At 42.2% G+C, this 27,210-nt stretch overlaps 3 protein-coding genes and 1 long non-coding RNA gene across 7 annotated transcripts in view; 1 reads left to right on the top strand and 3 right to left on the bottom strand.

Moving 5' to 3' along the window:
- Katnbl1 (katanin regulatory subunit B1 like 1) overlaps positions 1-6,448 on the bottom strand; it is a 34,573-nt gene extending 28,125 nt beyond the window's left edge. For both annotated transcript variants that reach the window (XM_040746005.1, XM_005064776.4), the window contains exon 1: positions 6,318-6,448. The gene's annotated coding sequence lies outside the window, so the exon portion shown is untranslated. The remainder of the gene's footprint in view (positions 1-6,317) is intronic.
- Positions 6,449-15,866: 9,418 nt separating this feature from the next.
- Positions 15,867-18,077, bottom strand: LOC121140470. Its single transcript, XR_005877310.1, has 2 exons — positions 17,890-18,077; positions 15,867-17,635 (listed from the first exon to the last, which is right to left on the bottom strand). It is a non-coding gene; the product is annotated as an uncharacterized LOC121140470 (long non-coding RNA).
- A 540-nt stretch (positions 18,078-18,617) lies between these two features.
- On the top strand, positions 18,618-23,669 carry Emc4 (ER membrane protein complex subunit 4). Its single transcript, XM_021231167.2, has 4 exons — positions 18,618-18,740; positions 22,141-22,294; positions 22,530-22,690; positions 23,125-23,669. Exons 2-4 carry the CDS (start codon positions 22,183-22,185, stop codon positions 23,158-23,160), a joined length of 309 nt encoding a protein of 102 aa, XP_021086826.1. The 5' UTR covers positions 18,618-18,740; positions 22,141-22,182; the 3' UTR covers positions 23,161-23,669.
- Slc12a6 (solute carrier family 12 member 6) overlaps positions 23,355-27,210 on the bottom strand; it is an 82,233-nt gene continuing 78,377 nt past the window's right edge. For all 3 annotated transcript variants that reach the window (XM_005064779.4, XM_040746004.1, XM_005064780.4), the window contains one exon: positions 23,355-26,081. In XM_005064779.4, coding sequence (XP_005064836.1) covers positions 25,990-26,081 — 92 coding nt within the window. In that variant the 3' untranslated portion in view covers positions 23,355-25,989. The remainder of the gene's footprint in view (positions 26,082-27,210) is intronic.

Here is a 27,210-nt window from a genome sequence, read left to right as displayed (position 1 = left end):
CCAGCCCCCAGAGAACTTTTTTTTTTTTTTTTTGGTTTTTCAAGACAGGGTTTCTCTGTATTGTTTTGGAAGCTATCCTGGAACTCACTCTGTAAACCAGGCTGGCCTTGAACTCACAGAGATCCACCTGCCTCTGCCTCCCAAGCAGAGAATTATTCTTGAACACTATTTATTACTTGAAAACCAGGATGTCTGAAACAAAAAGACCAGGGATGTTAGTCTTCAGCTACTATCTCATGAATCCTCCATGGATAAAATGTCAAATTTTGGTCAATATGTAAGATTTATTTTTACTACAACAGTATATTCTGTTGATGACGATACTAAGTGGTGTAGAAATAGGCAGGGTACAGGGTTTTTCTAGTGATGAACAAAATCATGTTTTGGGATTAAGAGTTCACAAGTGTGGCTGTTTCACTACCACTGCATAACATTTCTACATTGCAGGGCAGTATTCTGGATGATCTGTACTCTGAATTCTTTCCAGGTTCTTGGAATATGTGGAGCATTCTTACAAGCTTGTTTTCCTCAACAATCACTCATTCCTTCATTTCTTCATTCACTAAACAGCAAAAATCAAAAGCATGTGCAGAGTTAATGACCACTATAGGCTCTAGGGAAAGCCCGTATCCTATGGGGGAAGGGACACTTTTACAGATTACCTTAGAAGGAATCCTTCTAATCAATTCACACTAAGATATAAAAAATCGTTTCTTTCCCTTCTCTCCCAAAGTCTCCCCTTGAAAAGTTCACGATTTTTATAGATTCACCGCCTCTCAAAATTGGAAACACCTTGGAGATATTTTAGTTTACAGATGACACTAAATGGCTCGAATCTCAGGAACCATGAATAGCTGACAGGAGAGCCTGGGTTAGAGCTATGACTTCAACTAAGAATGCCACTAATGAAGCTGCAATCTGAGCCTCAAGAGTTGTGAGCAAAGAATCATAAGCAGGTCATGGGTATCTGGGAGACTAAACTAGCTCAAGGCAAAAGAACTTCACATAAGTGAATAACACATAAAGAAAGGAGGAGTCCGGGGAAGGGAGTCAAACAAGACCTTTCAGGACAGTCTTAACTCCATCTCTATACTCAAAATGACTCAAAAACAGGGATACTAGAGTTAACAAAAACAGTTCCAAAGAAAATACTTAGAAGGAACAAGAAACAGTGAGCGCAGCATTTGAACCTGCTGAGGGAAATTCAAATTAGATCCTATCCAATCACCACAGTATGCTCCTACTTTAAGGGATGCCTTTAAAATCTGCTTTCCTGAAGATGTGGCCACAGCTAGCTCTGTCGGCAAAGTGTTTACCGTATGAGCATGAAGACCTGAGTTTGATACCCAACACCAACTGGAATTGTGCTAGAGGTGGCTCTCTGGGCTTGCCAGTAACTGGAAAGCCCCAGGTCTCAGTGAGAGAATCTGTTTCAAAAAACTTCTCAGGAACATCCAAGGCTGATCTCTGCCCTCCACATACACAGCTGGATGCTGAAGCACAAATAATAAAATAGACAGAAGCAAGCAAACAAGCAAGGAAGGAAGGAAGGAAGGACGGACGGACGGACAAATGAAAGAAAGAAAGAAAGAAAGAAAGAAAGAAAGAAAGAAAGAAAGAAAGAAAGAAAGAAAGAGGGGTTTTCTAACTGGGAAATCCAAAGGCCACACCTAGTAAGGGCACTCTTCCTATAACAACGCGGTGTAGGCGACACGAGGGGTGGGGTATGAGTGAGAAAGTGGAAAGGTAAGTAAAAGAGGTAGAGCGCAACTGGAACTGTCACAATTACTGAAGCCAAGGCATTAACCTATTCGTGGGCATGGAGCTTATGACCTCAATACCTCCCACTGGCAACAACGCTTATACTGCCAGTGTTACCCAGAGTCATGCACTGAAGCCTTGAGCAGCTGGCTGTGCTATTTTGGAAGATGTTGAAAACTTCAGGTGGTGGGTTAAACCTGGGGGCATAGTCACCCACCAGGGCGCCAATCAATCTGTCCCCAGCCCCTTCCTGTCTTTGTCTCAGTCTGCCCCACTCACTGTCACACTATTTTGCCTTGCCTCAGGCTGAAGCTATGAATTCAGTCAACACTGGGTTAAAACCTCTGAAATCTAGAATCAAAATAAAACCTTTTTTTCTTAAACTGTTTCTCAGGCATTTGTCACAGTTACTAAAGAACTAACAGTTGCAATGACAAATTAGTTTTGAAGAGATCATTTACAAAACAGCAATCAAGTAACGTGACTGATAAAACATAAATACTGATTGGCATATTCTATGACATTCTATACTAGCTACATATTTTTAAAGAAGTTAGAGTCAGTTTGTAAAACTGTGTAATTGATTCAATAAAAAACCAAAAACTCAGCCAGGTGGTGGTGGCACACACCTTTAATCCCAGCACTAGGAAGGCAGAGGCAGGAGGATCTCTGTGAGTTCGAAGTCAGCCTGGTCTACAGAGTTCTGGTATAACCAGAGTCATTACAGAGATACCCTGCCTCAAAAATCCAAAAAAGTTAGGTTTTAAAACTCAAAATTAGCCCTTTAAATTCTCTATTTCATGACCAACAGATTTAAGCCTAATCTAGTAACAAAAAAAAATCTTTTTGAAAACATGGTGAAACAGAAAGTTTGCTATCTGAAATATAAACAGTATTTTTTAAAAAGGGAGAACACAATTAGCCGGGCGTTGGTGGCACACACCTTTAATCCCAGCACTCAGGAGGCAGAGGCAGGTGGATCTCTGTGAGTTCGAGGCCAGCCTGGACTACAAAGTGAGTTCCAGGACAGCCTCCAAAGCAATACAGAGAAACCCTGTCTCGAAAAACCAAAAAAAAAAAAAAAAAAGGGAAGGCTTAAGGTGACAGTGTGGGTTTTCATTAAATCTCATTATTTGTCTATGTGAATTACAGCTTACATTCCTGAACGAAAATTACAAGCGTACAGCTTACTCCGGTGTTTCTATTGTTAGTTTCTCAAACATAAAACTTTGGAGATGCTAATTTGGATTTTTAATTTTAATTTTTTTTGACAGGGTCTCACTATATAGCCCTCGCTGGCTGGGAACTTACTATGTAGACCAGGCTGGTCTTAAACTCAGCGATCTACTTGCCTTTGCCTCCTCAGAGGGGCTGGGGCTGAAGTCAGTAAGCTTTATCCATGTAGTGCCCAGCCAGTAATACTTGTTTTTTTTGTAATGCTGAGTATCCAGCTCAGGGCCCTGGGCATAGTAGACAAGCATCTGCCACATCTCCAGCTGTTTTATACACACACACACACACACACACACACACACACACCATACATACATATACTATACATATATACTACATACACATACAGTGTGTGTGCTGGATCACTGTGTTCCATTGTTTCTTCCTTTGGAATGTCTTTTCTGAATGCAAAACAAAATTCCCAATTTTAAAGCAACACATGCGTACACACACATGCAGTCACACACACAAATACTATGACTGTGAGAGTATTTTTAACTTTTCATTTCTTTTAGGTTTACGTTATGTTTATGAATGCTTTGCCTATGCACCGCAAGTGTGCCTGATACTAACAGAGGTCAGAAGAGGGTGTTGGTACTGGGAACTGAACCCAGGTCCTCTGCAAGAACAAGTGCTCTTCACTGATCAGCTGTCATTCCAGTTCCCTAAAGAATATTTAATATTTAATATTGTTTAAAGAATGGAAAGATGTGCTGAATTAAAAACAATAAAACTTAAATGGAGGAAATTGTGTAATTTCCATTTTTTAATATATTTATTTTATGTATGTATGTAAGGTGTCCTGAATGTATCTATGTGTACCACATACATGTATGTGTGGGTACCCTCAGAGGCCAGAAGAGGAACTGAAGTTACAGAACACTGTAAGTCACCTGGTGTGTGTGCTGGAAACTGAGCTTGGGTCCTTTGCAAGAGCAGCAAATGCTCTTAATTGCTGAGCTGTCTTTCTAGCCCATAATCCCAGTTTTATAAAAAGGAAAGTAGTTATCGAACCACACATCCTTTAATCCCACTACTCAGGAGGCAGAGGCAGGTATATCTTTATAAGTTCAAGGCCTGCCTGGTCTACAGAGCTAGTTACAGGATGACAGCCGATGCTACACACAGAAAACCTGTCTAAAGAAAACAAACAAACATTAGCAGTTGTTCTACTGAAGGGCAAGTGCTTATAGCTGATTGCTTTAAACTTTAAAAACTGATTTAAAACTATTCACAAAATATTTGTGTGTGCATGCACATGCTAGAGTGTGAACAGAGGTCAAAGGGTAATGTTAGGAAAGTTGCTTTTTCTGCTTATACCTTGTTAAGGAAGGACCTCTCATTTTTACCATGCTGAAATATTACTACAGGTTAGGTGGCCCTCAGGCTCCTGTGATTCTGTCTCCCATCTTTCCTCTGTCTCCTATCTTATGGTAGGCAGATCTCTGTGAGTTCAAGACCAGCCTGGTCTACGAGAGCTAGTTCCAGGACAGCCTCCAAAGCCACAGAGAAACCCTGTCTCAGAAAAACAAAAACAAAGTTTATAAACTCCCAAATTCTTGTGTGCTCAAGAGCTCTGTGTGTGTGTGTGTGTGTGTGTGTGTGTGTGTGTGTGCGCGCGCGCGTGTGTGTGATCTCACTGACATGTTTCATTTACAACATTCCCTAGTCTTGCTTCATATAATATTAACCAACATGAACTTTCAAAGACCAGGCTTACTGTTCCCAATAGTCATTTTTTTCTGGATTCCTAGTCTTCAAACAATTTCCTCGATAACATGCCCTGTCTCCCCTTCTATTAAATGTCTTATATAAGCTTTTCAATTGTTAGGTCTACAGTGCTTACTCAGTTCAGATTATCACTCAGATACCCACTGCACCAACGAAGAGAGTATCACATATGGTTTTTGCTACTAACCAACTTCACACCAAATTAAGTTCGTATTTATTTACCTGGCACATTTCTTACATAATTCAGTACTGTGCTGGGCAGTGAGGCAATCAAAACCTTGGTAACCAATGAACGTGTTTTTAAAGGTTTTGGTATAAATAATAGTGAACTGCTGACTACTCACCAAGTGGTTTGCTCTGGGACTGCATTTCTTTTCATGGAGTTATTAAGTACATTCATTTCAAATACAAAACAGTGTACCATAGTTTTAAAAAAAACATGTTTCCAGCTGTTCTCCACAATCTCTAAAAAATGAACCTACAACCTTTATGACATCTATTTATCTTAAAAGCAATTTTTGGGGAAGGGGCTCGGGCACACAACTTAAGGGTCACTGGTGTGAGGACTGACTCGTGTGTACACAAAGGTACACTCACTTAAGTATCTTCGACGCTGAAGTAAACAAAACGACAACACTTCGTACATTAGTAAGAACGAGGCTGAGGAGGCAAACGACGATAATAACACTACCTATTCCAAAGCACGCTCTTAAAACAACTCAGCACACAGAAAACAAAATACATATCGCTTATCATAGGTTATCACATGGCCAGCTACTGACCAGGTAAAAGCCTCCGTGCACAAACTTCTGACACGAAGACGCTGATTTAAAAGGAAGCAGAAAAATCTTGAATGATTTTACACAAGTTGCAGGTATTAGGAGGACTAGTGTCTCAGAATGCTTTAGAGCACGAAATTGGTGACCATTACCGAACTAATTTCTCTTCCAATTACTGCTTCCTCCAAATCTGGAAAGAAACTGATACAGATATGTTTTCAAGGCACTTTATAAGCCACTAGAAAACAAATCAACTCTTTGTTATCTCCATACGTGAGCCCAGTTAAGCGCCTAGGTACAATTACAGAGTAACTTTTCAGAAAGTACAAGGAGGTTTTTAAAGTTGCAGTCAACCATTCTTCCGCGGCTATGTCAAATTTCTGCCCTGAGAAACAAATTCCGATCTGTCCGGGAATCAAAAATTCCTCAGAAAATAAGGAAATGCCTCCGCCGGGCCTAGGCAGCTCTCGCGAAAACCTGTCCTGCTCGCACAGCGATCCTCTCACGTCCTTCCCCGTGGGGTGGAGATGTCCACTCCACCCGAGGACCAAGAACTGACAGCAGCAAGCTTGCTCCACGCCTCTCCCGCCAGGACCCCAGGGGCCTGCAGCTCCAGCCTCCCCGCCGTGGGCCGCCCGGGGGCTCCGAGGGTGAGCGGCGGCCCCACCCGCCCGCGCCCCGCCCGGACCCCGCCGCCCTGCCCGGGAAAGGCCGCCGCCGCGGGGCCTGCAGGTGGGCCCGGCCAGCCGCTCGAGGAGCCTGCGCACGAGCCAGCAGCAGCGGAGGTCCCAACCCGGCCCGGCCGTCACTTACCGGCGCCTCATGGTAGCGCAGCGCCTCAGCCCAGCCACCGTGCTGACGAACCGCGCCCGGCAGCTCGGAGCCTCCCCGGGAGCCCCAGCCGGGCCCCACTCACAGCCATTCAAACGCCGCCGCGCGCGGCCCGCCGGGATAGCTACCCGTGGGCGTCCCCGGGCTCCGCCCAGCGCAGGCTCCGCCCCCTCGGGTGCCTGCGGGAGGGGGAACAGGGCGCGTGGCAGCGGCGCCCCCTAGTGGCCATAGGGCCGCTTTGCTATGGCGGGGCTAAGAATGCTGCTAGAACAGAGAGAGGCATCCCGGAAAGACCCTGCGGGCTAGGGATAATCTAGTAAGGGACCACACCCGGGGCTCAAGGAGATCTGAACATTCATTCTCATTTAAACGACCAGGATATAGTGGTTAAAAGCGTAGTCTCTGGAACTGTGAGACCTTGAACTAATCACAGAAACTATGTGTGTGCGCTTTTGATTTCCTCATCTGTAAAATGGGAATGATAACAACGTATCTGCCTCTTAACGTTGCTGTGGATGCAAATGGGTTAATACAAACAACACTATTCGGAGAGTACCTGGCTCCTGGTTAGCTTTACATACCTGACTATCTTGTTTTGTTTCCTGTTATGTGCCAGACTTCAAGAATCTCTTAAACAGTTGTTAGAAAATTTATTATTTAAAAAATACCTTGCAGCTCCAAGCCTCCAAAACTCACAGACTGCTGCAAGAAGCTTAAGACAGGAAATGCACATTTTAAAGGCCCACTTCTTGGGAAGCAAGTTCAGTTTCTTGGGGCGGGAATGTTTGACTATGAGATTAGGACTGGTTCTGTCCCCCGACACATTTTTAATTACTGAGGACAATTCTCTTGATTAGAGTCTAGACAGAGTAAGGGTTTAAAAAAAAACCTGAGACAGTAAAATTGTCTTCTATGGTGGTCTTCCCCTGTGCAGAATTCAGAGAGCGGTAGTCCCTATACACTGAGTGAAGTTATGAAAGGTATATTCTAAATCCTGTGGGCATTCAGAGCACTAATTGGAGCTAAGGGGCCATTAGGTGATTATAATGTAATGTCTTTTCCTTCTGTAGTAATGGGGCCCTCACTTAGCCCCCAAAATAAGTAACAATAAAAATTTGAAGCAGCCAGTTATAGCAATGGGAAAGTATTTTTAGAACACTTTATGTGAGCAATGTCTGAGAGTTTCTCAGATGATGCCAAGCACAAGCAGGCACATGTGTGACCACACCTGTTAGCTCCTGCTGGCCGAGTGTGTGAAAGGGGCTGGGACAAGACAGGGTACTTGTGAGCCTGGCTTCTACTAAGTAGGTGATGTTGTTTTAAAATAAAAACTTAACACACATGAAGTCACTTTCTCTCAAGGTATTTCTTCATCTTCATAAACAAGAATTTCTGGATGCCCCATTATGCAATAAAGATCATTGCTGGGCCCTCAGTAGAGGAAAACAAAGAGAATAATACATGTTGCTTATCTCGAGAGTAGCTGGATGGTGTGGTAGCAAATAACAGAGCCAAGACTGCTTCATTAACATTGATCTCATCAGAATTAGGAGTGCAAGCCAGGTGGTGGTGGCGTACACCTTTAATGCCAGCACTTGGGAGGCAGAGGCAGGTGGATCTCTATGAGTTTGAGGCCAGGCTGGTCTACAGAGCAAGTTCCAGGGCAGTCAAAGCTACACAGAGAGACCCTGTCTCCAAAAACAAACAAACAAACAAGAGGAGTCTAGGTCCCTAAAGACCAGAAAAGAACTTCAATGTACTCACTTATAGTACTTGATAATTACAGAGTCTCATACAGGTTCTTTTCTAGTCCCAGATTCTAAGTTTTATACCAGTGATGAGCTGCCCAGGTTTCCCAGCTCTCAGATTTCTTTAATAGGGATTAAAGAAAGCTGTGTTGGTATTGAAGCTTTTGAAATACATAACAATCATATCACTTTGACATTGAAAGCACCAATACTTTTCCTATCAATACAGTTGAATATTTTTCTCCATACCCATAAAGTTTGTTTGTTTTTATTAAAGAAGTATGGCATGGACCTGGGGAAATATCTCAGTTGGTGTATAGTGCTTACCTTGTAAACACAAGGACCTGAGTGCAAGCCTCAGAATCCATATTTTTAAAAGCTAGGTGTGATGACAGATGATTATAAACCCAGGGATGAGGAGGTGGAGTCAGGTGGGAGGATACCTGGGGCTCCCTGGCCAGCTGGAAGATGACTCAGAAAAGGGAGGGGGACTGAGGAGCATAGTGCTGCTTGCCTTTAAATCTCCACACACAGGGAAAGAAGCAGGCAGATTTCCAAGTTCGAGGCTAGCCTAGTCTACAGAGTTAGTTCCAGGACAGCCTGGGCTACACAGATCAACTCTGTCCCAAAAAACAAAAGGAGGGGGCAGCAACATAGCTCAGTGGGTAAAGGCACTTGCTGACCTGAATTTGAGATCCAGAACTAATGGAAACCACATAAAGGTGAATGGAGAGAACCAGCTCCAGCAAATTGTCCTCTGACCTCCCCCGACCCAGTATTGGCACATGTATCCATACATAAAACACACACACACACACACTATTTAGAAAAAAAAAAAAAGACAGTGCCAGGAGCAGGAAGAGGAGGATCAGAAGTCTCTTCCTTTAGTCACTATCCAGAAAACCATCTCCAAACACAAACCCACAGAAACACATACTCTGCAAACTTCATTGCCAACACACTATTCCCATCCCAAGCAAAATGACAGGTTGTGGTGGCACACAACTTTAATCCCAGGATTTAGGAGGCACAGGCAGGCAGATCTCTGTAAATTTAAGGCTATCATGGTCTGCATAATGAGTTCCAGAGCAGACAAGGCTACAGAGTAACAACCTATCTCAAAACAAGGAAACAAACAAAATGTAGATGATGTTACACACACACACACACACACAAAGAGCCACACACAGACTTGCACCTGCAATCACATGAACATAAGTAAGAATAATCGATTATTTTCCATATCATAACATGAATACTTATGCACAAAAAGGTGGCTGATTCTAGGCCTTTCCAGTGGTCATTCTGCAAGGGATTCCACCCCTCATCTTTTCCATGGGACAGAGCAGGCACTGAGTTAGTCTTTCTGCCTTGTTTCCTGCAATGGTGTAGGACCACTCCATGACAATGCGTGGTGAAACCCAAATCCATAGACTCCCATAGAGTTAAGAACTCTATGCACGCCTCTTAGTGGATTTAGGAGTAGGGCGGTGAAGGAGGGTTTGAGCTGGGCCTGACAAGCTGGACAGGATTCTGACAGGTCTGCTGTTCCAGAGGGAGAAGAGGAAGCATGCAATTAAGTGTAAGGATCGCTGTCTACCCTATCTGAGTTTAGTGAAGACAGCCTTGGGGAGTGGCAGATGAGGAGACTGAAATCCAGGAACCCAGAATGTTGCAAGCACCTGGGTGTATCGCGAGATGGTGGTTGGACAGTGACAGTTACTTTGTTCTCCTGATGACTGATCCATCCCCAGGGTGCAGAATGGCCCAGGAAGAGCAAGAAGGACTATGGCAAGAACCACAACTAAGAAGATTTGAATCTGAGGTTTAGGAAACTGTAGCATTGACTGCCTTGTACGTTGTGTTCCTCCATTTTCACTGATGCTAAGAGGACAGTGTTTAAAGAGACCTGCTTACAGCAACAGATCATCTATTCCATAAGCAACATCCACTGCTCTGCTTCAAACACTTCTGGAAAATTCCAGCCAGTTAGTTGCCTTTGGCAAAGTCAATCCCCATCTTCCTGTGCAGGCTATGGGAGGAAGTAGCAGCAGCATCAGATAAGACAGCTCCCGGCTTACTGGCTTGTCTCAAACACTGCAACGCGGACCGACACCCTGCTTTGTGCTAGTAATAACAATTTTATTTGTTTCTGGTGGATAGAAGAGGGTAATATTAAAGGTTTTGGGGGGTCTATTGTGAGGACAATTTGTTTCTGATGCATCTGCAACTCTCTTGCAACCTGGAAGCAGTTCATCTTAGGGGAGACATTTGAATCTATAAAACTGTAAGTGCCTGATTCTCTTACAGAACTGTACTGACAGGTACCCAGGGATGTTCACAGCAACTTTTGCGAGCAGGCAAATGTCTCCCCAGCTCTCTTACTAGAATCTAGTCTGGGATAGTACTCAGCTATAAATGTGTGGTTGAACCCCCCTAAGCCTAACAAACCCTTAATTTATTGACTTAGGTAGGATGTGTAAATGTTTGGGATTGGTTTTTTTAAATTTGCTTTCTTTTTAAAAATGATCTAAATTTTTATTCGTGTGTGTGTATGTGTGTGTGTGTGTGTGTGTGTGTGTGATAGTGAAAGATGGGAACAATCTCAGTGTCCATCAGTTGGAGACTGGCTAAGTTCAGATGCACCCATGACACATACACTTTATTTGCATCCTTGGAAAACAATCAGCTAGATCTTCATGACAGACATGGAAGACACGTAAGACAAATTAAACAAAAAAGAGTAGTTTTTTTTTTTTTTGGTTTTTTCGAGACAGGGTTTCTCTGTAGCTTTGGAGGCTGTCCTGGAACTCACTTTGTAGACCAGGCTGGCCTCGAACTCACAGAGATCCACCTGCCTCTGCCTCCCGAGTGCTGGGATTAAAGGCGTGCGCCACCAACGCCTGGCTAAAAGAGTAGGTTAATAGCATTTAGTGTGTCCCTGCTGATGTAATGAGTAAATCAAATACTCCATCCATAAATTTGTGCTGTTTAGATTTATTTGTGTATGTAGGTCGCTCTCTTCTTCGACCATCTGGATTCCAGAGATCAAACTCAGGTTGTCAGGCTTGGTGGCAAGTGACTTTATCCCCTGAGCTATCTCTCCAGCTCCCTGTATATATGTTTTAAGTAATGACTATCTCTTAACGCATTAAAAGTTACTGTGTTAGTTGCTTGGGCTGACCTTGAAAAGCATGACTTAGATGTGAGAAAGTTAGGCTCTTAATGTTCTGGAAGCTGGGAAGTTCAAAATCAACGTATGAGCTAGTTCAGTCTGGAGGTTAGGGTTCTCTTCATGGTTTGCAGATGGCGCTTTTTGGCTGAATTCTCACATGGTAGGGAGAGGGAAGAGAACTACTCTGTCTCACCTCTGTTCTTTCTTTTTTATGGTGGTACTTTTATATCTTACTTTTTAAAAAAATTTTGTATTTTAATTTTAAATAGCTTGTTTTGCATGTCAATCCCAGTTCCCTCTCCCTCCCCTCCTCCCACACTCCCCATCCCCCCCCAGCCTCCCACCCTATTGCCAATTCCTTCCACATAGGGGATATCTAGAGTCTGTCATTTCACTCTGGGTAGGGTCCAGGCACTCCCCTAAGAGTCCAGGCTGAGAGAGCATCCCTCTTTGTGCTACGGGCACACGATGACTGTTTGTATTCCACTCACCTCTGTTCTTACAGGGTTACTAACGCTATCATGGGCACTCCACCTTTATGACTTCATCCAAACCTAAATGCTTTTCAAAGCCGTATCTCAAAAAATATTACAAAAGGGATTAGGATTTCAACACACGAGATCTGCAAGAGACCCAGACATTAATTGGTTAGTCCATCACAGTCCTTCAGAAATCCAAGGTTGTAGAGAATGCTTTACATTTGAACTGATTGTTGTTTTAAAAATTAACACAAAGGGTTTTTTTTTTTTTTTTAAAAAGTACTTGGAATAGCCATTCAGATTTAAAGACAGTGTAGTCCGCTTTCAAGAGCCTTAAATTACTCACTGGAATGAATGGATGGATCCAGAGTAACCAAACTTGGAGAGACCTGTTAGGCCATCATGTTATATCATTATGACTCATGCTACGGTTGTCATTTTTCTCCTTTAATGGGTTCTGTGGGAATGGCAACCCTCCCAGCTTCCTAAGCAAGTGCTGGGGAAAGCACACTATAATGGGGACTTGTTAAAGTGTGAATTGCACAACAACACTCTTGAAATGAAGAAAAGGTAATTGTCAAAGAATGGTATGACGAAACCAGCATCATCTCAGAACATCACACTACCAGTTCTTTTTACCCTTGCAGGAGCATCTTATGATATTATAGTCATGAGTCAGAAAAGGAAACTTCTGAAAATTAGAAGTCACATAATTAGTAAAGTATGCCCTCCCAACCCCCAACGTGATTTGAAAACACAGACAAAATGGAGGGTGAAAGTTTACTTTTAAGGCCCTGTTACTAACACAGGAAAAAAAAAATATGTGTCATTAAAGGGTGGTCTTTGTGAGCCAATAATGATAGCAGACTCAAAATAACAAGGATTTGCAAAGGCAACTCATTTTACTTACACAGCAAAGAAGTCCAGGGGCTATTAGAGCACACTGGACTAACTGGTTGGACAAGAAAGGGTAGTCAAATAGAAGTATAATAGATACTGTCATATGCTGACAGAAAACTCACTGCGCATCTATAAAGGTTTTTTCTCTCTCTCTAGAGTTAACCTTTATTGCAAATCTGCCTCAACAAAAAATTTCCTCATTCAGGTTTTAATCCAAATGCAACCGATTGGAGAAAGATGGCATGAACAGAAATCACTGGGGCCTTAGGTAGTAGATCAGTGTTCACCATGGTTTATGAATGAGCTTTGGGAGCCCATTCCAAATAGAGGAATGCTCTTTCAGCCTGGACACACGGGGAAGGGCCTAGGTCCTGCCCAGGATGAAATGACAGACTTTAGAGATCCCCCCCAAGGAGGGTCTCACCCTCCCTGGGGAATGATGTGGGGATTGGTAGAGGGACAAGGGAGGAGAAGTGGGAGAGGGAGCTGGGATTGACATGTGAAACATTCATGTTTCTAATTTAAATAAAATATATTGAGAAAAAGAAAGATGACATGAAATAGATTTTCTGACACCTAGGAGGAAGCAAAGGATGAAATACAGAAACAAATACAAAAGAGGCTTGAGGATTTTAGCTCAGGAATAGAGCAGCTAGTCACCTAGTAAGTATGAGGCCCTGGGTTTGATCCTCAGACCTGCAAGATAAATCAAACAGACACAAATGTTCAGGTGTCCTATGTTATAAATACTCAAACAAAATAACTCATGAGCTACTAAATTGAGTTTTGTCTGTTTTCCAATTCACTTCTGGTCCCATCAGAGGAACACAAAGAGGCTCTCAGAGACTGATAATTTTTGCTTGAATTAATTTATAAAAACTAAAACTTTAAGCCGGGTGGTAGTGGTGTACACCTTTTCCCCCAGCACTTGGGAGGTAGAGGCAAGTGGATCTCTGTGAGTTTGAGGCCAGACTGGTCGACAGTGTGTGTTCCAGGACAGGCTTCAAATCTACAGAGAGAAAACCAGTCTCAAAAACAAAACAAAAGAAAAACAACAAAACCCCCTAAGACTTTATTATTTGAGGGCAATAAAATGATTTTGTTTGGTGATTTTTAGGTCTTTCTGTACAGGACTCTCAAAGAACCATAAGGAATATTAATGGCCAGGGCCCACCCAGAGTAATGAACCAGAACCTAGGGAAGCAGTGCCCAGGCACTAGGAAATTTTTTTTAAGGTTTCCAAGGTACTTTATCATTGTCTTCATTCAGCATGTCATACTTTATGAATACATGCTTCTTTTATTCAGCATCACCTATGAGTTGATTTTGAAACAATTCATGCATGAGACCAGCTGTTGTGATTACTGATCTTGTCCTTTAGGATAACTCTGCCTACAGGGGGCAGGTTCCACTCTTTTCCAGTTTGTGTTGCTGTGTGTGTCCATACAGCAATACGGAAAAAGCTATCACAGCTGTATTTGTTTTCCTTGCCACTGCTTTCCGAATGCTTTGAACTTGAAAACTGCCGCATGTGTTTTAACCAAGGGAAATACTGTGGGGCTAAAGATGGAACTGGGGTGACTGCAGCTGCTACCTTGGTGCGAACACACCTTAGTCACCCTTACAAAGAGCCCTGGGAAACAAGGTCCGGCATTAGTACTTTTAAGTGCTCTGCTGATGATTCTCATGTGCCTCCAGAGCAGATGGCCGCTATGCTTCTAGGTTTAGAAGTGCTGTAACTAAAGTCAAAAGAACATCCAGCACAATTCAGAGACCTAGGAAAAGCATGAGAAACAAACAAAATAATCTGAAATCTTACTACTTCTTTGGGTGTCTGTCGTTGAGTCTTTTTTCTTCCTAGGAGTGAATATGAATGGAAAGTATAGTAGGCAAAATGGTTGTTTTTGACTATTTTATTGGTGTTTTGACTGCAAGCATGTCTGTGTAACAAGTGTCCGATCTCCTGGAACTGACGTTACAGACAGTTGTGAGCTATGGGTCCTGGGAATGAAACTCAGGTCCTCTGGAAGAGCAGCCCACACTCTTAATCAAAGAGCCATTCCTCCAGTTCAGTTTTTGTTTTTTGAATGTGTCTTTCTATGTACTTCATGCTGGCCTGGAACTCCTTTGGTCTCTACTTCCAGAGTGCTGGGAATGCAGGCAGGTTGCAAAAGCAGCACAAAATATTATTTGTTGACAGCAAGTATATATAACCCATTCTAGAACTAGAACTAGAGGGCATCTTGTCTAAGTTTATTTTATAGATGAAGAAATTAAGATCAAAAGAGTCCCTAACTGAACAATCAGGTAGTTCGTGTCCATTCTGGTTTAGACTTCAGTTTTCCTAAGCTTATGGAAAAACATACTAGGGCAAGGGAGATGGCTCAGAGGTTAAAGAGCACATACTGCTCATATAGAGGACCTGTGTTTGATTCTCAGCACCCATGTCTGCCTGGCAGCTAACAACCACTTGTAACTCCAGCTCCAGGAGATCCGACACCTTCTGGCCTTCTCAAGACACCTGTACTTATTTGCACATAGTCCCACACAGAGTCACACATGAACATACACAATTTTTAAATCCCTAAAAAAAATACCCTCACATATTAGTTTCCACTTCCTTAGAAAGCACATTCAAAACCCCATGTTTCTCTCTCTCTCTCTCTCTCTCTCTCTCTCTCTCTCTCACACACACACACACACAAACACCCCTTTAATGATATTCTGATTATCTTTTTAAAAAGACTAGCCATAGTGGTGCAGGCCTATAATCCCAGCACTTGGAAGACAGAGGCAATTAAATCAAGAGTTCAAGACTATCTTGGCTACATAGTGGCTCTGAGGTCAGTCTGAGCTAAGTGAGACTGTTTCAAAAACAAAACAGGACACAAACAAGCAAGCAAGCAAAGAACAAGACAAGGAAAAGAGCAAGTGAAGCTTATGAAGCCACCCTTCATTTTTCTCCTGAAACACTCTAACATGAACACAGCAGCTGTCCCTGCTCTATTCTGTGGAACAGATTCTATTGGTGGCTCAAAGGAGTTAAGAAAAAGAGAAAGAGATGGAGGGAGGGAGAGACAAAGAAAAGACCCTGCATCTTGGCACAGGTCTTTAATCTTGGGAGACAGAGGTAGGCTAATGTCTGTGAATTTGAGACCAGCCAGGGATACACATTGAAACCCTGTCTCTAAATGAATGAATGAATTGTAGACAAGAAAACTAAAAGCAATTCTTTAGCCATTTTTATTTTGACAGTAAAATCTTTTACTGGGGGAATGGGCCTGTAGGGGATGGGTGTGGGGTCCTTACTGCAGTTTATTCATTGCCACTGTCTCCAGAATCCTGGGACTTCATAACTGGAGAAAGGTTCAAGGCACAGGGCTTGGAAGATATTATCTGCCGGAAAGGCCAGGTGTACTGAGGCTGGGGCCGGTGGCTGTTTTGTCTGGCCTAGCATTATTCCATTATCGAGGAACTGATCACTTTTGTGCACCCACTGCTCATCCGGAGGTTGATGAGGAGCCCTTGGCGATTAACACCAGTGCTCAACTCCTTGGCATCTGTGAAGACCGTGGTCTTATGGTGCCATGTCGTGAGAAACACATCCATTTCTGTGGTTCCATGAGCCGGTGCAGCCATGCTCCTCTTTGTAACCATTTTTTTTTAAACGGTTCATTACACTACACTAACAGCACTGAAAATACCATAGATGTGAGCAGAATATAATACACATTTATTCCCCAAAGCTGATCTTGGAATCCTCCGTCTCATACCAATGATTCATCTTTCTGAGATGAAGCAAATTACATGATGAAGATTCCTGGGGTAAAGAAAACATCTCCTGGCTTAGTCTTTGTGGATGAACTGGCTTATAGTTTAAACTTTCTGATAGCAGGAAGAGGAATGCATTAAATAGGAATATGTGATTTTATTGACCAACTGAGTATTTTTTAAAAAATATTCATTCAAAATTTATTAGCACATGAATGCACTGAAAATTAGGCAACATTATCTGAGAACTATTACTTAACACAATATTTGTGATGACATCCTATTTTGTATATTTTGTTTTATGTAAGTATAATTATAGCCTATTTCTACCATAGTATATTTACTTACAATTTTAGTTTACTAACTAAATATTCAGTGCTGTTGTACTTATCAGTAGTTTTGCTTTTCATGGCCTAAGTTATCTGCAACAGCTACTTTAGTTTCAACTGTTCTGTAACAATGTTAAGTTACACTGTTCTGAATAGCATGGCTAACTCTCAAGCCCTGCAACACTGTCCTACCCTGAACATGATTTACCACTTTCTCTTCTATGAAAACAGACTGCAAAATTGGGAAATAGAGTGGACAGGGTTTCTCTGTGGTTTTGGAGACTGTCCTGGTACTAGCTCTTGTAGACCAGGCTGGCCTCGAACTCACAGAGATCCGCCTGCCTCTGCCTTCCGAGTGTTGGCACCAACGCCCGGCTGGAGGTGGAAATCTTAATGTGTGCAGATCATCAAATTCTTAGGTGGTCAAGGAGGCCTTTTTAGCCTTATCCTCGACCACACAGTCACTACACTCCCTTCCTCAAAACTCCAGCCATAACAAATAACTTGGGAATAATATAAATAAAAGTAGATAAGATAAATTACCGCTTTTAACTGATATTTTAAAGTGGGCTTTTAAAATAATTTAAAGCGTATATACTTTTTGTTCTGTCTGGCAGTTCCATTCCCAGTACGATAACTTAAGGGAGCAAGATGTACTACATGATTTTCACACTAACACTGAATTATAAAAGGGGTGTGAGGGCGGAGGCAATTTTCCAATAATAGGCCAAATTACAATACAGACTGAATATAAGCTTCATTTTCCAGGAATGGTAATGAATACGTAATGATAAAAAACTAGGCGTAGGTTACAGGACCTATCTAATCTCACAGTAGATCTTCAAGGTAGGCGAACATTCCGTTTTCGCATGAGGCAGGTGGGAGCAGTGGATTTAACCTAGTCGAGGTGACACAATTAGTAAGCAGTGAAAAGATTTTTAAGTTAAATCCTGAGCCCACGTATCTTCCCACTCCTAGTGTCCACCTCGTTGGGTTAGCTTGCGAATTAAGTGGAAAACACAAACAAACAAAAACCCCAAATATATAGCTCCTGCAACACGTGGACACGTAGTAGCTAGAGGCTGCATAACCGGCTCACGGTCACCCAGTTCCCGGTAACCTCAGGATTAAGAAAACGATTTAGTTTCGTACTCGTCTTGGCTTCAATTCCTGCCACTTCGGACTTCACTCCGGCGCCGTGACGCGCACCTAAGAGACAAGAGCACCAGTAACAGGTCTATTCGTCTCAAGAAGCTGGACTCGTACACCGCCTTGTTCTTCAGCTTTCCAAAAGGCAGAGAATCGTTCTTCTGGACACCCGAGAGCGAGTTTCTGGCGAGTGCGTGACGTACATATTGTGCGCCGGAAGTGCGCAGTGGCGAAAGCCAGCCAGCGGCGGTACTTGCAGTGACCACCTCTGGTCCTCCCAGAGGAACGCAGCGACCGGAGGGTCAACGCAGCTGTCATGGCGACCCAGGGGGGGCCTGGTGGCCAACCGAGGCCGGCGGTTCAAGTGGGCCATTGAGCTGAGCGGGCCGGGAGGAGGCAGCAGGTGAGTCTGTCGAGTGAAGCGCGGCGTCCGAGCCTTACCCTAGAACGGCCAGAAATCCAGCGGACCTGGGCCGCAAGTTTCCGACACCCGACACGGGTGGGTGGCACACAAACGTCTCCTGAGGAGGTTTTGTGCTGTGGAAGTTATTTTACCCGAAGGATCTCCCCCCGCCCCCCCAAGGATCTTTATTTTAGTCTTTCCAATAGACTGCAAACTGACGAACGTACGAGAGGATCTAATTTGGGTAACTACACCTGAGGATCTTTATTCTTGTGATTGATCGAACTGGGAAGCAGTCTTAGTCTCTCGATTTGGTTTGGTTCTTTAGGGGCCGAAGTGACCGGGGCAGTGGACAGGGAGACTCACTCTATCCAGTCGGGTACTTGGACAAGCAAGTGCCTGATACCAGCGTGCAAGAGACAGACCGGATCCTGGTGGAGAAGGTACAGAGGTATTAACTGTTACTGTAGCATTTGGGCCAGCCCTGGCTCACCTTACTCTCCGGAGTACAGGTAAAGATTGCCATTGTCTGAGTGCTTGGAAGCTAAATGGCTTTAGATTCGTATTACAGTCAGTATCTTACATATAAGATCCAAAAGTGGTTAATAATTGAAAAAAAAATACGTTTATGAAGTAGGTTGAAAAACGGCATCGGTGGCAACACCTTCCTCTTGAAGTCATGCTTTTCTCTTCTCGTTCTCTATCAGGATATTGTGTTACTTTAAAAAAAAATGTATTTAACTGTGAAGGTGTCAAACCCCCTGGAACTGGAGTTACAGACAGTTCTGAGCTGCTATGTGGGTGCTGGGAATTGAACCCTAGTCTGTGTGGAAGAGCATTCGGTGCGCTTAACCGCTGAGCACATCTCCAGCCCGGTGTGTTGCTTTTACGTTTAAAAACAAAATCCCAGTCCTCCTAACATTTCTTGCTGCTGTCACCTGTTACATCACCCCAGCCCTAGCCACCATCCTGCACCCAGATTTTTGCAGTAGTCTAATTATTTATCAACTGTCCCTCTGCTCCTTTTCGTATTAAGCATGGTTTCTTAACCTCGGCACTGTTTTCTATCGGGGACTAAGTACTTTTTCATTGTGGGAAGTTGTACTGGGTACTGTAAGATGTAGTATACTTGATCTCTACATTTTAGGTACTATTGTTTCTTTACATACTTGTGTGAACTAAAGATGTTTTCAGCATTACCACGTTTTCTTTCCAAGAGACAAATTGCCCTTGCTTGGGAACCTCTAATCTAAAAGGGTACAATTTGATGAGCTTTAACATTGTATACCCCCAGTGAACCTGTATTCAAGTCTCCCCCCCTTCTCAAATTCCCAATATCCCTTTTGGAATAGAGGTCCAACTTGTCTTGCTGCTTCTACCTTGTCCCCCGTGTAGTCTGCAAGCACATCCATCATAATGATCCCTTTAAAACATACCAGGTCATCCCTACTCAAAATCAGTTTATAAGTTCATGTGCATTCAGCATAAAAACCAAACCAAAATCTTTTTAGTATTATCCGTAACTCTGCATGCCCCAGTCAAACTCCTTGTAACAACTTTGGCCTTAACGCCTACAATTTTTGCAGTTGTTTACTCTCGTCATAATGGTTTCCCTGCTGCTCTTTAAGGGTACCAGACAAGTTCCCATCCCCTGCTTTGTGTTTGTCCTTAGACTGCTTTTCCTCTGGGTTCCTTTATAACTCGATTGCTCTTTTCCTTTAGGGTCTTCCTACTGTTACATAATTAAGCCTTTTTCTATTGCTTTTCTATATCCTTTCTTTGTATTTTTCTGTGTCATTTATATGTTATAAAGATATCACATGGTAATTATGTTGTCATTTAGCATCTGTCTTATCACTTGTGTAAAGCTATATTAGCAGGAATTTTACAATAGAAGCGTGTCCCAAATATATAGAGTGCTGCTTTTTATTTTTTTCATATTTCTCTCACAGCCTTAATACTGCTGAACATACGGTTTTATTCCAAGGAATACATACATTGTTTTTTCACGCATTAATAATTTTTCGATAAGTATTATCTCACAACTTTTCATCTTGTCTCATCAAAATATGATTACATTGTAATAAGTTATTAAATTACATGATTTTAAAAAGGCAGATCATAAAGTACTTCTATAACAATTCTGTGTTCTATGGTCTACAGAATTTACAAATAAGGGTTTAAAAATGCAAATAAAATAGTTATGTTTATATTTATATAGCTAGACTTACTTTGCTAATATTATTTTCTTTTAGTTTTACTTTATGCATATCAGTGTTTTGCCTGCATGTATGTCATGTTTTTCGTGTATGTCTGGTGCTTTCAGAGGTCAGAAGAATTAGATCCTCTGTGGAGTTATGGATGCTTGTGAGCTCCCATGTGGGAGCTAGGAACCAAACCAGTTCCCAGCAGAAGCAGCAAGTACTTTTAAACACTGAACCATCTCTCCAGTGCCTCTGTCAGGATTTTTGCATTTAGATGCATTCATGAGTAAGATTTATTTATACACACACGCATGCATACTTACATTTACTTCTCATAATGTCTTTTGAAGTTTGGATATTCATGGGTTTTGAGTTGTAGAATTTTTAGTTTAGTTTTGTTTCCTTCCAGAAGAGTTTGTTAAGACTTATTTTTAGCTTTAAATGGTTAGAATTTGCCAAGGGAAGCCACTTGGGCTTAACTATAGGGTCAGCTTTGTTAACTGCCATGGGACTATGTTTGTTCCTTTTTTCTTATGCCATTTGTATAAGTCATGTTTCTAGGAATTTATCCACTTCCTAAAATTGAAATAGTCAAAGTAGTTTATAATAATCGCAGGATCTGTGAGCTGTCCCCCTTTCCCCTTTTCCTTTTAGACATGAAAGACTTGTCTTTTCCTTTCTAATTCATCAAACTTAGAAATGAATTTCTAATCTTTGTATAAGACAAATTTAGCTTTGATGATTTTATTTCATTCATGAATTTCTCTCATCTTTGTTTTCTTTTCAAAATTCTTTTTTAGTTTTTTTTTTTCCCTAACTTTCATGAGCTAGATGCTGAGTCTTCTCACACATTCTTTTTTTTTTTGGTTTTTCGAGACAGAGTTTCTCTGTATTGTTTTGGAGGCTGTCCTGGACCAGGCTGGCCTCGAACTCACAGAGATCCGCCTGCCTCTGCCTCCCAAGTACTGGGATTAAAGACATACCCCACCAAAGCCCGGCTTCTCACACATTCTTAAGATCATGAATTTCTAGCGGGTGTGGTGTTGCATATCAATAATCCTGTCAGTTGGCAGGATGATACCAAAAAAAAAATCTCAAGTTGGAGGTAAACCCAGACATAGCAAGATGTGGTCTCAAGGAACAAAAAGGTTATAACCTTTTTTTTTTTTGGTTTTACGAGACAGGGTTTCTCTGTTTTGGAGGCTGTCGGTCCAGCCTGGCCTCGAACTCTCAGAGATCCGCCTGCCTCTGCCTCCCGAGTGCTGGGATTAAAGGCGTGCACCACCAACGCCTGGCTGTTTATAACCTTTCTCAAAACTTGCTGGGCAGTGGTGGCACACGCTTTTATTCCCAGCACTAGGGAGACAGGCAGGCAGATTTCTGAATTTGAGACTAGCCTGGTCTACAAAGGGAGTTCCAAGATAGCCAGGGCTACACAGAGAAACCATCCTGAAAAAGAAAACAAATGGAAAAAAGTATCGGTAGACAAGTAGAGGGACCTGAACAACCTGAAGTGGTGGTGGAGCTGAAAAGTCAGTCAGTCAGTCAAGCAGAGAACTGAAACCTCTTTTTGACTTAAGCATCCCTCATGGTAAATGTGAGACTGAAAGGTAGTGATGAGAGGTTTAAACTGTGTGTTTGTTTTAGCGCTGCTGGGACATCGCCCTGGGTCCCCTCAAGCAGATTCCTATGAACCTCTTCATCATGTACATGGCTGGCAATACCATCTCCATCTTCCCTACTATGATGGTGTGTATGATGGCCTGGCGACCTATTCAAGCACTTATGGCTATTTCAGCCAGTAAGTATTCATAATAACCACCTCCCCTGGGTGCTAAAGATTGAAGGCAAATTCTTTGGTATATTTTTGGCAGGGTGGTGGTGGTGGTAGTGGTGGCATGAAAAGAAAATGGTGTGTAGTTTTCTGTTTACTTGGCATGATACTATTTACAATCTTATTTTGGGTCTGTAAATTCATTGTTGCTTTCATTCATATTGGAAGAAGATGGTTTTGATGATGTCTGTTATCCCAACAGCTTTCAAGATGCTGGAGAGTTCAAGCCAGAAATTTCTTCAAGGTTTGGTCTATCTCATTGGGAACCTCATGGGTTTGGCATTAGCTGTTTACAAGTGCCAGTCCATGGGATTATTGCCTACACATGCATCAGATTGGCTGGCCTTTATTGAACCCCCTGAGGTAAGTTAACATTAAACTTCAGGCAAATGGGATATATGGAGAATAGCTAGTTCATTTGATGGTAGGGAATTAGAGTTGGTGTTGAGAGTTCATTTATTTTTTTTAAAGCTTTTACATTTACCTTTTTATTGCATGCTTCTCTCTCTGTGTGTGTGTGTGTGTGTGTGTGTGTGTGTGTGTGTGTTGTGGAGGTTAGAGAACAATTTGCAGGAGTTGTTTTTCTCCTTCTATTATATGGGTTTTGGGAATTAAATTCAGGTTATCTGGCTTGGCAGCAAGTGCCCTTACCCACTGGCCCTCCTAGCTGGCGCAAGAGTTTATTTCTTAAGTAATAAAACATTAGGAGTTTGGAAGTTACAGTGTCATGCATGGCAGAGCTTGTGATTAACTGAGTAGTTGTGCACCATTCACTTCTTTGCTGTTTCTTTTTCTAGAGGATGGAGTTCAGTGGTGGAGGGTTACTTTTGTGAACTTGAGGAAGCAGCACCTGATGTCCATGTCTTGGGCCTGGTTTGCATGGCCTCCTTTGCACTCTGAGCTCACAGCTCCAAAGTATCCTCACCTAAAATAATCACGCATGTTGAGGAGAACCAGAAATGGTGAGAAATTCTACAAGGACAGCGTGCAGCATGTTACGGCAGAAAAGAAACTACAGCACAACTTCTGACTGAAAATAATGTAGAAAACTTTATTTATGTTCCCAGCACAGAGCAAAACAAACAAAACCAGACTCTTTGTAAACAAAACAATAGCAGCTGCTGAATAGCAGCATCTCCTTCCAATAAATTAAATGTTGAAGAACAATGCTTTTAAAAGTTTCTCAAGTTCCCCTTAAACCTATAATATTTCACTTCTATATCGCATAAGCAGAGACAAAAATTCTGTGTCAGACATTTTTTGGAAGATGTTGAGAAACTAATGCTGGATTCAAATTATACATGATGAAAAGAAAAATAAACCAGAAAAAGGAGCATGTAAATATGCTTACAGTGTAACTTATTTCAATACCCACAATAAGAAGTTTTTTAACATTTAGGGGGAATGAGGATTAATGGGATCCTTGGGGCCACAAGAATAGGAGGGAACGGAAGATGAAAAGCAGTGACTTTTCCTCTACCAAGAGGAAGCTGGCACCTGTCAGACAGGCCCTGCAGTTCAAACTCCAGCTTTTAAGATAGCTATGAAAGGCTGAGGAGGACCAGTGTGGGGAGAACGAATGTTACAGCCTGCCCTGCTAAACTCATGGGTAAGACCAAAGCTGGCTCTTGTAAGAAGGCAGGAGAAGGTCTTTCTCTTCCCTCTAGAAGCATTGGCCCCTTCCCCTAAGGTGCATTTTCTCTCAAGTTTTCAGTATTGCTTTATTTGCAGTGATTAAAAGAGATAAAGACACTTTATAGACAGACAACATAAGCCACACATAGACATGAAATGCTCTAGACAGAGATGAGTATAAATCTGGCCTAATAACCATTTTTTCCATGTAACAGTGATTTTATGTTTTAGGGACTGAAATAATAGCTATATTAGTAGCTACTAATTTTCTTACCCTTTTAAAGATTCTTACATAGCTCTAACCACAAACAGCCTTTGTTTGTAAAAGTTAACTTTACTCTGCCCATATTTGTTTGATGGGGAAAAGGGTGGTATCACTTTGGTCAGGGGTAGATGTGCTAGGTAGTTCCTGGGGAGGCTGGCTTTTACAGAAGGGTGTTTAACACCTTGGAGCCTAGAGGACTATACTCAACTATGCAATGGAGTGTCAGAAAGGGAACTGTAGTTTCTACCCTCTGCAGGGAGGAGTAGGAAAAGATTCTGGATCCTCTCTGCTACCTTGAGTAGGCATGGGGGGGATGAAGAACAAATCATATGACTCAGCTTCTTAAGCCATTTTTGAGGGTTTTCTTCTGTTGCTGGGGTTGAATTCTGGATGTTCCATGTCCTACAGGGTATGGAGTGCAGTACAATTTACCATAAGTAAAGGGGAATTTAATAGCAGCCACGTATATAAGAAGACAGTTTCTTAATTATCTTGTAAAGAATATGAAGGTTTCACATGCTTGAAATTACTGCTCACTCACAGACTTCCAATGCTGGTAAGCCAGGTGTTCATGATCAATAAATTAGAAAAAAAGCCGAGCTTACACAAGTATTTTCTTGGCACATTTAGAGCTTTTGAAAACAAAACTGGCGAGCAGACCATTGGTTTTGAACCAAGTTTCTGGAGTCAGAATGAAGAGTAACATTGAAAGAGGAAAGCTCAGCTCTGGGCATGGAGGTGAGTGCCTCAAGTCTTCACTATGGCTTTGGTGAAGAGGCCACAATTTCACTTCTTGTGAAAGAAGAGCTGCTTACGTCAGGCCAATGCAAAACTGTCTGCCACTTTAGACAGATGACTTTGGCACCGTGTAAAGGGTATGGCTCTCACATGCCCAGGTCCACTGCTGGGACCCCATGGAGGTGGCAGTACACAGTCCTAGTGTCTCTTCCTTACGGCTTTTCCCCCCCTTACTTTCTTTTTTTTTTTTAAATCAGTGCCTACTAAGGATAAAAGAAGAGACCCTCCTGGTTAAGCTGCAAAACCACCTACATTTCTTGGATGGTACATTGTGTGCTTTGAGTTGCATAGCTAACCACAGGCTCTGTTCCTGCACATTTTAATAGGTATTCTCTGGAATCCCCTTAGTCCAGCCATTTGAAAATATGAAAAACATTTCCCACAGTAACACTGTCTGCATTACAACCACAGAATGGTTTTTAAAAGAAAGTTGAAATACACAGTAGAACAGTAAGGACAATAAAACTTAGTATCTGAGGGATCTGATTTTTGAGTAAGAAGTAGAGGCTGCAGCTATGTTTCAGGTTTTATATATCAGTATCCTAAGGTTTACTTGGCTTGCCACAGGCTAGCTCCACAATGGTAACATACTTGGCCACCTTTTTTTTTTTGGCTACCTCCCTGGTGCCATCTAGAACCGTGCCTTCTGAGACTCATCCTGAATTATGGATATTAACTTGTTTTTAGTTAAATTTCTAGCATATGTTACTAACTCACTACCTTCAGCAGTACCAAAAGGTTCCCTTTGGCTTAGCTTGTTAATTATGACTTGCCTTCTCCTGCCACAGAAATAGCTTTTAGGACTTGACCATTCTGATGTTTAGAGATGGCAGATCATGTTGCAGCCAAGAACATAGTTGGGGCTCAGTTCCACAAGAACAGAGTGTTAGGAAAGAGCTGTCATCTCCATGGACGATGAGTCTTTTAGGGAAAGTAAGATCAAGCAGTATCTTCCACAAGCTGACTATGAGTAAATGGTGATCACTTCGCTGCCACCACCCCGGACAAGGAGGACTCTCTCTAATCCCTCGGTGAGGACTTCTAGAAATTCCATGTCTTCACAAGTTGTCAAGGAAACAGGCAGATGAATACTATAGTTTATAACCTGGCATCAGCAATCTAAATTTATTTGATCACAGAACTGCAAACTCAACATATTTCTCTTAATTATATACTCAGAATAGGAGAAGCCTATTATATGTATAGAGTCAACATTCACCTATACACCAACCCTCCCATTCTTTTCAGCAGTGCTATGCATTAAAATGAGGGCCTCGTGCATGCTAGGCAAACACTCTGTGCAACTGTTCCACCTGCTCTGATTTTAATTTTTTTGAAATTCTGAAGCAGGGTCTCACTAAATTGCTCAGACTGGTCATGACTCACTATGTCATCCAAGCAGACCTTGGTAATTTTTCTTCACCTTCCTAAGTAGCTGAGATTATATAGGCTTGTACCACCAAGTCTGAAACTAGATTCATTTTAAACCTATGAAATAGTCCTGGGATGTAGACCCTTTGCATAGTTAATATAAGATATTCTCATATGTTCCTTCCCTCCCTAGTTCCAAGTTACTGGGAACTAACCCAAGAGTCTCATGCATGTTAGGTAAACATTCTATCAGCGAGTAATAGTCTTAGCCCTTGTTATTTTCTGAATGTGATTTAAAACCAGGCAAACAGCGAGATGGCCCACTACTGAAAGAATTTCCTGACAAGCCTGACAACCTGAGTTCAATTCTTCAGAATGAGTGAGGAAAATACACACATAAATTCAAACACAAATACTTTTGAGACAGACTCTCACTGTGTAACACAAGATGGGCTGAAATGCAGTATATAGACTAAACTGACCTTGATCTGCCTGCCTCTGCCTCCTGAATGCTGGGCTTAAGGGTTAGTCACATTGCCTGCCATAAATAAAAAGTTTTAACTGACTGGAGAGATGTCTCAGGGTTAAGAACACATGATGTTCTTTCAGAGGACCTGGCTATGAGCTCCCAGCATGCATGTGGTGGCCCATGACTATGTGTAACTCAGTTCCAGGAAATCTAACACCCTGTTGAGACGTCCATGAATATCAACCAGACATGCACAAGCATGCATGCAGGCAACAGACACATGAAAAGAAAGGTTAAGGGGGGTGGCAGGTAAAGACACTTGCTGTGCAAGCCTGATGACCTGAG

This window comes from Mesocricetus auratus, unplaced genomic scaffold, assembly GCF_017639785.1.
Source record: "Mesocricetus auratus isolate SY011 unplaced genomic scaffold, BCM_Maur_2.0 Super-Scaffold_100004, whole genome shotgun sequence".
Lineage (NCBI taxonomy): Eukaryota > Metazoa > Chordata > Mammalia > Rodentia > Cricetidae > Mesocricetus > Mesocricetus auratus.
The sequence above is the reverse complement of the archived record's forward strand: the minus strand, read 5'-3'. Positions and strand labels throughout refer to the sequence as shown.

Bases quoted from the DNA above. Each gene is read 5' to 3' on its own strand.
- Emc4 (XM_021231167.2), top strand. From the start codon at position 22,183: ATGAACCTCTTCATCATGTACATGGCTGGCAATACCATCTCCATCTTC. The intron at 22,295-22,529 runs GTAAGTATTCAT...TTATCCCAACAG, and splicing joins ACTTATGGCTATTTCAGCCA to CTTTCAAGATGCTGGAGAGT. The intron at 22,691-23,124 runs GTAAGTTAACAT...TTCTTTTTCTAG, and splicing joins CCTTTATTGAACCCCCTGAG to AGGATGGAGTTCAGTGGTGG.